The following is a 15,285-nucleotide window of genomic DNA, read 5'->3' on the forward strand; positions in this document are numbered from 1 at the left end:
AGTTGGAGAAAGTTCCTCTGCCGATGATGATAGATACGTCGATCGGGTTCATGCCACCACAGATGTCAGCACTGAGCTGGTGTGAGGGACCTCTCCTGTGCTGTCTCTCCAATGTATCGATGGACTGGGCTGAGGCTGGCACAAGCACTCTGTAAGCCTGTATAGACTGCAAATGCAATAGCCCTTAAAGCTCTTCCTTGAGCACTGCCTGGAATTCCTGCTGTACAGTAGGTGTCGGTACCGGCTGAGAAAATGGTGTGAACACAGCCTGAGAAAAAGTTGGAGAGAAGGAGAATGGTCACTGTGGCATGGATGCCTTCCATGCATTGAGGACATCGATGCAGGGGAGGTGTGGGCAGAGCGCCTGGAGGGAGAACAATGGTAATGATTCTTAGGCTTTTTACGCTGCAGGTACCTCAATGAACGCAGCACTGACGAGGATGTAGAGTCCTTACGCATTCAGACTACCGAGTCCGACATTGGACCATCTTGATTTTGCGTCAGTGCACTCAATGTCAATGCAGATTCCGTGTCAAGTGCTGAATCCCCTGCCATGATCAATGCAGATGCTGATGTAGAACCAAAATGTTTTTCATGCTGTACTCTGCGGGTTTTAAGGGTCCTTGCTTGCATGCACAGGCAAAAGCTACACTATATGTCCCGCTGCTCTGGACCCAAGCACTGAACACACCAATTATGGGGGTCTGTGCCTGAAATAGTCCTGTTGCATCAAGTACACTTCTTAAAGCCACTCGGCACCCTTGTTCATATGGAGGGAAAAATGGCCGACGCAAGGTCAAAGGCTCTATGGCCCAGGGAGCTTGACTAGTCATGTGCCCGAAAATGGTCGATATTTCCTGGGCAAAAGAAGGGGTCAGAGGCCTCAAAGGCCAAAATTTGAAAAATGAAAAATAACTGAAAAAATGAATACACTGAACAACTTAACACAGAAAAAATGAGAATGTGAAGAGAAAATATCCTGAAAAAGTCACCTAAAAGGCAAACATTTGACGTGCTGAGGAGAGATTTAAAAAACCACCTCTCTGCTCTGCAGAAAACGATATAGACTGCTGGTCCCACGCTTGAGTATCGGTTGGGAAAGCACCCATGCATGCACGGTAGGGGCCCTGCCTCAAAGATTTAAAGTGACAGTGCACATGGCAGTTTCCGCACTGGACTCCATGGATGACATCACCCACACATGATATTATGATCCATGGCCTTCTTTATTGCTCCAAACTTTGGAACCTCCCACCTCCTAAGGCTTCCCTCTCAAGATTTAAACAGTTACTGAAGACCAATTTTTTTCATTTGGCTTTTGGGCCCTCACTTCTACCTAGCTGAAAGGTTTAACCTGTTTATCACAGACTAAGGCACACCAGCCCCTATATTCTACCATTAAGACCCCTCCTGTTGGATGAAAGAGAACTATCCTGTTATAAATGGCGTTCCTTTCCTCCTTTCTTTTCTGTAGTTTTTAGACTATTTATGTGTTAACCGCTTTGATCAACGTGGTTGTACTAGCAGTATATCAAATTTCTTAATAAACTATAATAGATACCTTTTGCCGGTGAATGACTTCTGCAATTAGTCTTATTGCTCTTTTCTGCTACGGATCCAGGAGATGGGGTCTGGCTCTTTTTTATTCTATTAAGAGGACTCTGAAATTATACAATAAAAAACATGGCTGCTTAATATTTAGATTTTCTCACTTTTGCTTAAAAGGAAAAACACTTTTAAAATGTACATGGCATTATCTCCATTCTTGTGATGTCAGGTAAGAACTCTGGCATGTTCAAAACAGCAATGAAAATATGAGTCATTTTGTGCTTCAGAATATTCAGGAAGCATTTCTTTGACAAGAGAAATGCCTCAGTCTCCACATGTACTTATTAGAAAATGAAGTCACATTTACCTGTAAAGGGGATTTTCTGAAAACAGCAGTTCAGTCACACAGATGGCTGACATCATCTGGTAGCACAAACACAGCACACTTTTCCCAACAACAAAAGCTCCCATGTAAGGTTGCCAACTGGATCCAGATTCACTCAACAGAGCTGATTCAGTCCTGGATATACCCCATTGCAGGCAAAGGCTTATAGTCCTGCTTTTCTTATGAAATGCAATGGGAAAATCACAACTACAATTCCCTGCCTGCAATGAGGTAAAACCAAGACTGGATCCACCCTGTAGGATGAATTTCAATCCAGTTGACAACTGTGCCAGATTGATTTGGCTTGATCTCACAGCAACCTTTGACACACATAACCATTTTTCACTTTTGCAAGAGGCTCCAAAATGTAGGGCTGACAGGCACAGCTCTTGCATGGTTCAAGTCCTTTTTGTTTTAGGAGATCCAGACTATTTTTAAGCAACATTTATTATGCAATACTATCTTTTGTCAAATGTGGTCTACTACAGTGTTCAGTTCTTTAGTTTCTTGTATTTAATACGTTTTTGGACTTGTTATGCCATTTGTGGGGAGATTTGGATTCATTATTGCTTTAATGTTATAGCAATCTAACCAATCAGGGTTTTCAGCGTCTGACGTCACCACCGTTTTAAAAGCAGCGCCATGTTTCCAGGGGGATGTCTCTGTGTCACTCGCCAACAGAAAAAAGTGCGAGTGAGTAAATGGCAGGAGTGTTTAATGATGAGAGGGAATGCTTTTTACCTACTGGTTTTCTCTGCATTTACAGATTGTCTGGTAATCCTGAAGCAGAATTCGAAACGCTGGCTATCGTTGATCACGGACTAAGAGATAGATGGGAACACAGATGTACTTTCAACTAAGCTAAGTGTGTTTAAAGTTTATAGCTTGTTGAAAATAGTCTGATGGGGTTTTTCTGGCCTTTGATGAGAAAGCCCAACCCCGAGTGACCTTTAGAGTCACGGGGTTTCTCGAGGCCTTTTCCTCAACACAATCAGTGGGTAATGTGATTGTTATTACGACTGTCATATCAAATAAGAGCACCTTTACAAATATGTACTTAGAATGATGTCAGAGTGTAATCTCGCTTGTTATAGTGTTTGGGTATTACCGTTGCTGTTTCAACTTTATGTTTTTGTATCTATTCAATTGCCATCAATAAAAAACTATTGAAACATAATAAGGTGTGTATTTAAGTTAAATAAAGACATCACAGTACATTAGTTACAGGGGGAAAACTATTTTCTGGAAAGATACAATTAATCTCAGTCACAAAAGATAGGGTTTTCTAGCGTCAACCAAAAAGGGGCAAAAATGATGACAGCCCACCAAGAAGAAGTGGGGTTCCCAGCTTGACCAAGCTTGCTCAAGCACTCCATTAGATATGTAGAATATACAGCAGCTCTCTCCTGAGATAAAGTGTGATGTATGGCAACAACCTCCCAACTGACGCCTATAAAGATAGCACATTACCCCAAATGTCATCATCTACTCAGTGACAAATGTTTGATGAGTTAAAATTCCCTTTTTCTCTTGTTCACTCTCATAAATATACCCGTGTCTCTGTATCCCTTCTCATGCTACCACTAAAAATGAGTTTATCAAGCCCCAAATGGAAAGCTGGGTTACCTACAAATTGCAAAAATAGTGAGGTTTTGCAAGAGCCTCTGCTTTTTATTCTCCATCATTTCCATGCTTTCCTAAACACATGGCCCTGTAGGTCTCCACAGTACCTTGGCAGAGCTGTGTGAAGCATGTTCACAAAGTCTGTAGGGTGCACACCATTTGTCCATGAACCTCTCTGACGTTAACTTGAAATTGCTTGTGTACCCTTTGTGTATACAGCAAAAAAGTGCTGCTTCATTTTATGGGCACAAATCAGACAGTCCCGGGTCTCTGTTTTCCCTGGGTAAGATTAGTTAGTTTAGAATATCCTATCTGTCTACCCCCTTGCCTTCCATATAAATTTTCTGAAGAGTCCCCTATATTGTTGCTCTGTCTTCTCTCATACTAATATAGGTAACGTTTTCAGAACATAAAGGAATTTAGGAAGACCATTTTTACTAGTGCAACATATGCAATCGTAATTGATTATTTGTAAACTGCCTTGGTTGTTCTAGTGAAAGGTGATATATCAAGACTGAAATAAACGATAACGCATAACCAAAATGGTAGCTCTTGCCATTTCTCGTGTAACTGTTTAATATGTAAGATTTTGTCTGTAACATTCTTTTTGCACAGTTCTTTAGGGTTCCAATGGATGTAAATTCCTTAATATTTAAATTCAACCTGGGCCACATCCAGCAGGAAGTCCCTCTACTCACCTGAAGCATGTTTCTTAGAGAGGTAAAACACACCTGACTTGTTGAAGTTAGTCTTCAGCCCAACAAAACTGCTAAATTGTTCTATCAGCTGAATTAATTTCCTCATATCGTTTTTGGTCTTATTAACAAAGTAACATATGATCTGCATATAAACTGATCTTATAATTCTGCTTCCCTAATTTAGTCTCTACAATCTCTCTGCCCCTGTGAATTTTGTCGGCTAACAGCTCTAAAACCAGTATGAATAAAGTTGGAGACAGGGGGGTTCCCAGTCTTGTCCCCCTGTTTAATTCTATATCTGCTGTTTTCTTCGCATTAATAGAACTTGGACAGTTGGTAAATTATATGATGTTTTCATCCAATCTAGAAAAGCACCTGTTTTACCCTACCTAGGCAATATACATTCAAGATACTGCCTTGTGACGTTTTTGAAAGCTTTTTCAGCATCTAGACTGGCTAACACCATTTCTGACACATCACTGTGTTGTGTAAAGTGTTGCTAACACTTTGTATAAGTTCATAGACACATACCTCCCCATTTCACAAAACCCACTTGGTCCCCAAGAATAAGGCTGGGTATAATATGATTTAAACACTTTTCTGTTTCAGAAATTTATTCTACACTATGAAATCATTAGAGCGGTCTTATCTTTTTGTTCTATCTTGAAGTGTTATTCATATTTTACTATTTATAATTCCCACTGTGTCCTGGTTTCTTGTTATGAAAACACATTCAGCTACATTCACTGGGTGAATGTGGAATAAAAGAGTTAACATTGTACTGAATATTGTTTTTATGTGATCAGCCAACGTGACTGCTATGATCCTAAGGTCTTGGTTTAAGAGGGAGATTGGCCTGTAAAATCCTGTTTGTTTTTGGTCTTTCCCTAGTTTGGGCAACACTACATATGCATGGTTCTGCTTTCAACCCAATTGTTTTTTGGCTGTCTCTTCACATTTGTTGCAATGTGTTAGCAATAAAATCCCCTAAAATCTTGTAATACTCTGCCCCTAAGCCAGCTGGGCTTGGGGCTTTCGTTAATTTTATAGATTTTATCACTTGTATTATTTCCTCAGCACCAATGTCCCTGTTCAAATAATCGAGCTCTTCTTTAGTAAACTAAAAAAAAAATGTTTTCTATTAGCACAATGACATGGGTTTGTATCATAGAATTCTGTATAAAATCTTTAAAATTCTGTCATGATGCCATCTATAGATTTAGATTTAATGGATTTGCTAATGGGCTACCAGTTTTGTTCCCCCGTCTATGAAGATGATTTCTATAGAATTGTATACTGCTTAGTGCCCTTTGGTGTAGTACCTCATCAATATGTTTTTTTGAGAGTGAAAACTTCTGTTTATCTTCCTAAATTCCTTTATGTTCTAATAACTCTAACCATATAGGTACGAAAAAAGGCAGAGCAACAATATAGGGGACTCTTCAGAAAATTTATATGGAAGGCAAGGGGTGGACAGATAGGATATTCTAAGCTAATCTTACCCAGGGACAACAGAGGCCCAGGACTGTCAGATTTATGCCCATATAATGTAGCAGCACTAGTGAGCCTGGCAAACAGACCTAGGGGGGAGGAGAATATAATTTATATGGGTACATAGATTATGCATGCTGGAATAGTATGTAAAATCCATTCCCAAAGGGTTAAGGGTATGTCATTCATCAAGGTCCAACATTAAGAAATTAACCTACATTTTATTGCTATCTTTATGTGATGTTTTAGTTGTCCAGAATACCAGTTACTAACCATGTTAAAATCCCCAGTTGTAACTGGTACACAGCTATCTTTACGTGATGTTTTAGTTGGCCAGCATGCCAGTTACTAACCATGTTAAAATCCCCAGTTATAACTGGTACACAGTCACTGTACTCTACAACAATGAAAAGAAACTGTGTCGGTCAACATTGGGGGTATAAATGTTGCATAATAGCACTCTGTGTCCCTGTAAAAGTCCAAACATTATTAGACATCTGCTTTCAAAATCTTGTATTACCTCCTGTACACAGCTGTGTTTCTTGAAGGAAAGATGTTTCTGTGCCCTCTTGTGCTAAGTGCTGCAGCATTTTTGTTTTCTTTATGAATAAGTGAATTCAACCAACATCACTAAGTTCTGTAATTTCCTTCTCTCTCTTCTCTTTCAGTAACACACTTCATACCTTCTGTACCTCCAAGACCCTCCCCCCCCTACAGGCCCACAGAGTTTTCTCTTCCTTCCTGCACTGAACCAGTCTCAATCCGATTCCATGGTTAAAAACAATCTTACCTTCCAGGAATCCCCTTTGCTCACATTCTCCTCTTATAGACATACAACCCCAAGAACCCCTTCCTTACCTCCCCCCTTGCTATGCAGAGTACCCTCCCTCATTACCCAACTCCTGGGTTCCAACACCACATAAGCAAAAGGAGTCAGCTCCCTCCCTCATTATATGGCTATCATCATCTCCTGTTTCATACAGAGGTACCACAGATGTCACAGTAGCAATTTCAATCTATTGTGGTATACTTTTTTCTGAAGTTGCTGGTGTGAGCCTGGAAGAAAGGACAGTATATCCCTAATAAACTTCACTCAAATACTAGGAGGTTTTGAACCTCCTAAAGGTCTCTCAATGCTTTGATCCATCCAGAAGTATGAGGGAAGAGGTAACCGTCTTCCTAACATTGAATGGGTCGCCTTAACATTTCTGGATGGACCCCATAGCCCTGGTGCAGAGTATCAATACCTATTTGTCGAACCCTGTAGTTTGAAACTCAAATCAATCCTGTTGTCCCCAAATCATTCTTATTCCAAGTTAGCCTTTGCTTACCATGGATATTGTATGACAAACAAACTGTGCAACATGAAGCAGACTTCTTCCTCCATCGCTAGCTCAGCACACACACGTGTGTTAGACCCTAACAGAACAGTTTTCAAATTTGTTAATATGAATGCAACTACGCAACAAACAAGCAGTACCAAACTTTGTGACATCTTTCCAAATGAGTTCCAATGAAAGCTCTCCCTATGCGCTGCCTACTAGTTGAGCACCTCAAACTCTAGTGCACACTTCTGAAAGCACTGCCTAAGTAGTAACAGAGTCAGATGATGCTATTCCTTTGGCAGTTTGTCCATAAGTACCTTGAGATCCTGCTGAGTCTCAAAAGACATTTGATGACTAAGTTAAGTCAAAGATACCCTGCAGGAAACTGAAGCGCAAACTTGAAACCCTGCCTGTACAGTTGCATGCAGTAGGGAGCCATAGTTTTGTGCCATTCAAAGACCTGTGCAGAGTAGTCTTGAAAGAGTGCAGGAGTGGCCTAGTGGTTAGGGTGGTGGACTTTGGTCCTGGGGAACTGAGGAACTGAGTTTGATTCCCACTTCAGGCACAGGCAGCTCCTTGTGACTCTGGGCAAGTCACTTAACCCTCCATTGCCCCATGTAAGCCGCATTGAGCCTGCCATGAGTGGGAAAGTGCGGGGTACAAATGTAATTAAAAAAAAAAAAAAAAAGAGGCATATCTTTTGCCTCTCATATTCCAGGTCTCTCTCAGTTCTGTCATGATCTTAAGCTGGTCTGCAAAACTGAGGATCCGTGCAATGATTGTTTGCAGCTGACTTCCAGAGGCTGTAGCAACTCCTATTCTGTGAGCTATTTCTATTTTGATAAGGAAATCTGTCACCTGCATTCCAAAGTTCTCAGGCAGCCACGTTTCAAATATGGAGATCGCTTAGTCTTTGGCCATTCAGGCAACCCCACAATGCAGATGTTATTCCTCTAATTTGTTCTCCTAGTCTTCAATGCATATCAGAAGAACTTGTTTTGCCTCAGTGCTGTGGATCATGGTTTCTGCTCCATCCACTTGCTCTTTCATATGAGTGATCTGGTTCTCTACCTCTTGAATTCTTACCCCTCCAGGCACCCTTTTATCTTTTCCACCATGGCATGGAGAGCTCGTGTTCCAATATCGCTGTAATATGTTTTGTGAGCACCTTCACTGTTTCATCTTGGAGTGTGACCATCAGTGTGCGCGTCTCTGCCACCATTTCATCATCCTGCTCACAACTTTTCTCTCAAATTTAGCAACAGGGTTTTTCCAGCCATTGCTTTACTTCTTTCAACACTGGCAGGGTTCTAATAGCAGATCGGTCTATCGATAATCTTCCGATGATATAGTGTACTGTTGCTAAGGGGATGGTTATAAATACTGAATTTTTAAAAGGTATCCCAGAGCTGACTTTGCAAGCATCCATTCACTCCATGGTCATCACATGACCCAGAGGTGCAGTATTTTTGTTTTGGGTTTTTTGTTTTGCTTTTTTGTACTTCCAGTGAGACCCTGGAGAAAAAACACTATCATATCAGGAATCTTCCTCCAAACAAGAAGCAAATGTTTAAACTGAAGTCCATATCACAGCCTTGAATATAGGGTATGATACATACCTGTAGCAGTTGTTCTCCGAGGACAGCAGGCTGATTGTTCTCACGACTGGGTGACGTCCGCGGCAGCCCCCACCAACCGGAAAGAAGCTTCGCGGGACGGTCGGCACGCAGGGCACGCCCACCGCGCATGCGCGGCCGTCTTCCCGCCCGTGCGCGACCGCTCCCGCCAGTTGAATGACTAGCAAAAAAGATGAAACACACAACTCCAAAGGGGAGGAGGGAGGGTAGGTGAGAACAATCAGCCTGCTGTCCTCGGAGAACAACTGCTACAGGTATGTATCATACCCTTTCTCCGAGGACAAGCAGGCTGCTTGTTCTCACGACTGGGGTATCCCTAGCTCTCAGGCTCACTCAAAACAAGAACCCAGGTTAATTGAACCTCGCAACGGCGAGGGTACAACAGAAATTGACCTACGAAGAACAACTAACTGAGAGTGCAGCCTGACCAGAATAAATTCGGGTCCTGGAGGGTGGAGTTGGATTTACACCCCAAACAGATTCTGCAGCACCGACTGCCCGAACCGACTGTCGCGTCGGGTATCCTGCTGGAGGCACTAATGAGATGTGAATGTGTGGACAGATGACCACGTCGCAGCCTTGCAGATCTCTTCAATAGTGGCTGACTTCAAGTGGGCCACCGACGCTGCCATGGCTCTGACACTATGAGCCGTGACATGACCCTCAAGAGTCAGCCCAGCCTGGGCGTAAGTGAAGGAAATGCAATCTGCTAGCCAATTGGAGATGGTGCGTTTCCCGACAGCGACCCCTAGCCTGTTAGGGTCGAAAGAAATAAACAATTGGGCGGACTGTCTATTGGGCTGTGTCCGCTCCAATTAGAAGGCCAATGCTCTCTTACAGTCCAATGTGTGCAACTGACGTTCAGCAGGGCGGGTATGCGGCCTGGGGAAGAATGTTGGCAAGACAATTGACTGGTTAAGATGGAACTCCGACACCACCTTCGGCAGGAACTTTGGGTGGGTGCGGAGCACTACTCTGTTGTGATGAAATTTGGTATATGGAGCATGAGCTACTAGGGCTTGAAGCTCACTGACCCTACGAGCTGAAGTAACTGCCACCAAGAAAATGACCTTCCAGGTCAAGTACTTCAGATGGCAGGTATTCAGTGGCTCAAAAGGAGGTTTCATCAGCTGGGTGAGGACGACGTTGAGATCCCATGACACAGTAGGAGGCTTGATAGGGGGCTTTGACAAAAGCAAGCCTCTCATGAATCGAACGACTAAAGGCTCTCCAGAGATGGCTTTACCTTCCACACGATAATGGTAAGCACTAATCGCACTAAGGTGATTCCTTACTGAGTTGGTCTTGAGGCCAGACTCTGATAAGTGCAGAAGGTATTCAAGCAGGTTCTGTGCAGGGCAAGAACGAGGTTCTAGGGCCCTGCTCTCACACCACACGACAAACCTCCTCCACTTGAAAAAGTAACTCTTTTTAGTGGAATCCTTCCTAGAGGCAAGCAAGACCCGGGAGACACCCTCAGACAGACCCAACGCAGTGAAGTCTACGCCCTCAACATCCAGGCTGTGAGAGCCAGGGACTGAAGGTTGGGGTGCAGCAACGCTCCGTCGTTCTGCGAGATGAGAGTCGGAAAACACTCCAATCTCCACGGTTCCTCGGAGGACAACTCCAGAAGAAGAGGGAACCAGATCTGACGGGGCCAAAAAGGCGCTATCAGAATCATGGTGCCGCGGTCTTGCTTGAGCTTCAGTAAGGTCTTCCCCACCAAAGGTATGGGAGGATAAGCATACAGGAGGCCGGTCCCCCAATGGAGGAGAAAGGCATCCGACGCTAGCCTGCCATGTGCCTGAAGTCTGGAACAGAACAGAGGCAGCTTGTGGTTGGTCTGAGAGGCGAAAAGGTCCACCGAGGGGGTGCCCCACACTCGGAAGATCTTGCGTACCACTCTGGCATGGAGCGACCACTCGTGCGGTTGCATGACTCTGCTCAGTCTGTCGGCCAGACTGTTGTTTACGCCTGCCAGGTACGTGGCTTGGAGGAGCATGCCGAACCGACACGCCCAACGCCACATCCCGACGGCCTCCTGGCACAGGGGGCGAGATCCGGTGCCCCCCTGCTTGTTGACGTAATACATTGCAACCTGATTGTCTGTCCGAATTTGGATAATTTGGCAGGACAGCCGATCTCTGAAAGCCTTCAGTGCGTTCCAGATCGCTCGGAGCTCCAGGAGGTTGATCTGCAGACCCTTTTCCTGGAGGGACCACAGACCCTGGGTGTGAAGCCCATCGACATGGGCTCCCCACCCCAGGCGAGATGCATCCGTCGTCAGCACTTTCGTGGGCTGCGGAATTTGGAATGGACGTCCCAGGGTCAAATTGGTCCATATGGTCCACCAGAGCAGTGAAGTGCGGCAACTGGTGGAGAGGCGGATGACATCTTCTAGATTCCCGGTGGCTTGGAACCACTGGGAAGCTAGGGTCCATTGAGCAGATCTCATGTGAAGACGAGCCATGGGAGTCACATGAACTGTGGAGGCCATATGACCCAGAAGTCTCAACATCTGCCGAGCTGTGATCTGCTGAGACGCTCTGGTCTGCGAAGCCAGGGCCAAGAGATTGGTGGCCCTCGCTTCGGGAAGGTAGGCCTGAGCCGTCTGGGAATTCAGCAGCGCTCCGATGAATTCCAGAGACTGAGTTGGCTGGAGATGGGACTTTGGGTAATTTATCACAAACCCCAGCAGCTCCAGAAGTTGAATAGTGCACTGCATGGACCGGAGGGCTCCTGCCTCCGAGGTGTTCTTGACCAGCCAATCGTCGAGGTATGGGAACACGTGCACTCCCAGCTTGCGTAGGTAGGCCGCTACCACCACGAGGCATTTGGTAAACACTCGTGGGGCAGAGGCGAGCCCAAATGGCAGCACACAATACTGAAAGTGGCGTGCGCCCAGGCGGAATCTGAGATACTGTCTGTGAGCTGGCAGTATCGGTATGTGAGTATATGCGTCCTTTAAATCCAGGGAACATAGCCAATCGTTTTTCTGAATCATTGGCAGAAGGGTGCCCAAGGAAAGCATCCTGAACCTTTCTTTGACCAGGAATTTGTTCAGGCCTCTCAGGTCTAGGATGGGACGCATCCCCCCTGTTTTCTTTTCCACAAGGAAGTACCTGGAATAGAATCCCTGCCCTTCCTGCCCGGGTGGTACGGGCTCGACCGCATTGGCGCTGAGAAGGGCGGAGAGTTCCTCTGCAAGTACCTGCTTGTGATGGGAGCTGAAAGACTGAGCTCCCGGAGGACAATTTGGAGGCAGGGAGGCCAAATTCAGGGCGTATCCGCACCGCACTATTTGGAGAACCCACTGGTCGGAGGTTATGAGAGGCCACCTTTGGTGAAAAAATTTTAACCTCCCCCCGACCGGCAGATCGTCCGGTACGGACACTTGTAGGGCAGCTATGTTCCCGTGGATCCAGTCAAAAGCCCGTCCCCGGCTTTTGCTGTGGAGGCGCAGGGGGCTGCTTAGGCGCACGCTGTTGACGAGAACGAGCGCGCTGGGGCTGTCCCTGTGCCTGACGAGGCCTTCGGGCCGGCTGGTTGTACCTACGCTTTGCAAAAGAATAGGGTGCAGCCTGCCGTGCCCGGGAAAAACGCCCACCCGTGGGGGCGGATGCTGAAGGCGCCCGGTGGGAGAGCTTGTCGAGGGCGGTTTCCCGCTGATGCAGTTGGTCCACCATCTGCTCGACCTTCTCACCGAAAATGTTATCCCCCCGGCAAGGGACGTCGGCCAGTCTCTGCTGGGTGCGGTTGTCCAGGTCAGAGGCGCGCAGCCATGAGAGCCTGCGCATCACTATACCTTGGGCCGCAGCACGAGATGCCACGTCACAGGTGTCAAAAATACCCCTGGACAGGAACTTTCTGCATGCCTTCAGCTGCCTGACCACCTCCTGATAAGGCCTGGACTGCTCCGGCGGGAGCTTCTCGACCAGGTCCGCCAGCTGTTGCACATTGGTCCGCATGTGGATGCTCATATAGAGCAGGTATGACTGGATGCGGGTCACGAGCATGGAGGATTGGTAGGCCTTCCTCCCAAACGAGTCCAGAGTGCGAGACTCCCGCCCCGGGGGCGCCGAGGCGGTATCCCTCGAACTCCGTGCCCTCTTGAGAGCAGAATCCACGACCGCTGAGTCATGGGGCAATTGGGGCCGCATGAGCTCTGGGTCGGAGTGGATCCTGTACTGGGACTCTGCTTTCTTGGGAATGGTGGGGTTAGTTAATGGTCGCACCCAGTTCCGAAGCAGTGTCTCCTTCAGGACATTGTGCAGCGGCACCGTGGAGGACTCTCTAGGTGGTGATGGATAGTCGAGGACCTCGAGCATCTCGGCCCTCGGCTCTTCCACAGAGACCACGGGGAAGGGAATGCTGATAGACATATCCCGCACAAAAGAGGCAAAGGAGAGACTCTCAGGAGGTGAGAGCTTCCTCTCCGGTGAAGGCGTGGGGTCCGAGGGAAGGCCCGTAGACTCCTCTGAGGAGAAATATCTAGGGTCCTCCTCTTCCCCCCACGAGTCCTCATCCTCGGTATCGGACATTAGCTCATGTAGCTGAGTCCTGTACCGGGCCCGGCTCGACGTCGAGGCACCGAGGTCTCGGTGTCGTCGAGCGGTGGACTCCCGCGCCGGCGGGGACGGAGCTCCCTCCATCAACGTCGACGGGGACTCCACCTGCGTGGCAGTCGAGACCGGCACCGCAAGCGGCGGCGGTGTCGACAGCCCCGGCGCCGGGCTAGAGCTCGCCGGCGCCACAGTCATCGGCGCCGAGGGCGCAAGCACCCCCGGCGCCGGCACAGCCTGGCGCATCAGCCCTTCCAGGATCCCCGGAAGGATGGCTCTGAGGCACTCGTCCAGGCCGGTGCCGGGAAAGGCGGTGGGGCCGGTAAGGGTGTCGGTGCCGGAAGCTGCTGGGAGCCAGGAGACGGCACCGAGGTGCCGGAACCCCGACGCGTCGGTACCTCCACAACCGACGGAGACCTCTCCTCTCGACGATGACGCTTCGGCGTCGACTCCTCTTCGGGATGCACCGAGGGCGTCCGGTGACGACGCTTCTTATCCTTTTTTCGATGCACGTCACCGGCGCCGGAGGGCATGGAGGAGGAGGAGGTCGATCCCCCTCGGTCTCGAGGCACCGGGTCAGACAGGGGTCGGTCCCGTGGCTCACGAGCTGAGGGAGTGACCGGGGCCGACTGCCCACGCGGCCTCTCAACCCCACTCTCACCGGCGGACCGGCGGGCCAACGGGACCTGTTCTCCTGGGGTCGCTGCCATCGGTGCCGATGTCTCGGGCATCGATACCGGTACCGAAGAACCGGCCTTCGATACCGATGAGGTCGACGTCGAGGGGCCGGCGCAAGTTCCAAAAAGACGGTCCCGCAGAACTTGCCTCGCAACCTGAGTCCGTTTCCGGAGACCGAGACACAAAGCACACGACTTGAGATTGTGCTCCGGCCCGAGGCACTGGAGGCACCAAGCGTGGGTGTCGGTCTGCGAGATCGGCCGGCCGCAGCGACCACACTTTTTAAATCCACTCGGGACCTTCGAGGACATCGACGGAAAAATCGCGTCGGCGAAGTCAAAGTCGTCAATGGTGGCTAAAATCACACCACGAAAAGATAAACGACCGAGCGACCACTAGGCCGCAATGTGGCGTCCCCGCTGGAAGCGAGGGAAAAGGGGAGCGCGTGCTCCACACGCGCAGAGATTTTCTTTTTTTTTTTTTTAACAAACAAGAAAAAGGAAAACCGAACGGTAATCCGAGCGAAGCGACGATCCGCGTAAACGCGGTCGAAAAATCCGGCGGCTGAAACAGAGAGAGTGGCAGAAGCACAACTCTCTCCAGTCGCGGAAAAAAAGGAACTGGCGGGAGCGGTCGCGCACGGGCGGGAAGACGGCCGCGCATGCGCGGTGGGCGTGCCCTGCGTGCCGACCGTCCCGCGAAGCTTCTTTCCGGTTGGTGGGGGCTGCCGCGGACGTCACCCAGTCGTGAGAACAAGCAGCCTGCTTGTCCTCGGAGAACTACTTAATACAAAAGTGACTTCATATGGGTTACTGACACTCTGATATGCTCCTCTAAATGTCATGCAAGCTTATTAGATTTATCTTTGAAGCTGCAACAGGCTTGGCGAGGGGGAAAAATCCACCAAGCCAAGGGCCCCTGTAGGAAAACAGGCCAAAAAAGCGCTACCCATGGCTTTTGCATTTTTCCCATGGAGGCTCGTGGAAAACCGCCCAATTCTGCGGTTTAACCACAGAATTGGCAATTTTGCTAATTTTGAACTGTCTTCCAGTTAGCAGATACCCCTACCTCAGAATAGCAAGAGTTAGCCCCTTCACGCTATTTAAAAGTATGCGGGGGGAAAATCCAAGATGGCTGCGCCCTGCTAGGACGCCTCAGACCTCGCTCCTGTGACGATGCCTAAACGTAGAGGAAAAACAGCGGGCAGAGCTTCCCCGCTTCTATCCCCGTTACCTGGTCCTTTGGATCGCTTTATGAGGCCACGGGCAGTTATACAAGGCGGCGGAACGCCTCCGACTGGGAACGCCGGCGAACGGGAGATATTGGCTTCCCCCGGAC

General features: G+C 48.0%; 1 protein-coding gene across 1 annotated transcript in view; it reads right to left on the reverse strand.

Annotated features, from left to right (window-relative positions):
* Nucleotides 1-15,285, reverse strand: part of LOC115469596 (centromere protein J-like) — a 141,035-nt gene that overhangs the window by 33,358 nt on the left and 92,392 nt on the right. The window contains exon 10 of the mRNA XM_030202391.1: nt 1,562-1,661. Coding sequence (XP_030058251.1) covers nt 1,562-1,661 — 100 coding nt within the window. The remainder of the gene's footprint in view (nt 1-1,561; nt 1,662-15,285) is intronic.

The sequence above is a fragment of the Microcaecilia unicolor genome, chromosome 4, assembly GCF_901765095.1.
Source record: "Microcaecilia unicolor chromosome 4, aMicUni1.1, whole genome shotgun sequence".
Taxonomy (NCBI): Eukaryota; Metazoa; Chordata; class Amphibia; order Gymnophiona; family Siphonopidae; genus Microcaecilia; species Microcaecilia unicolor.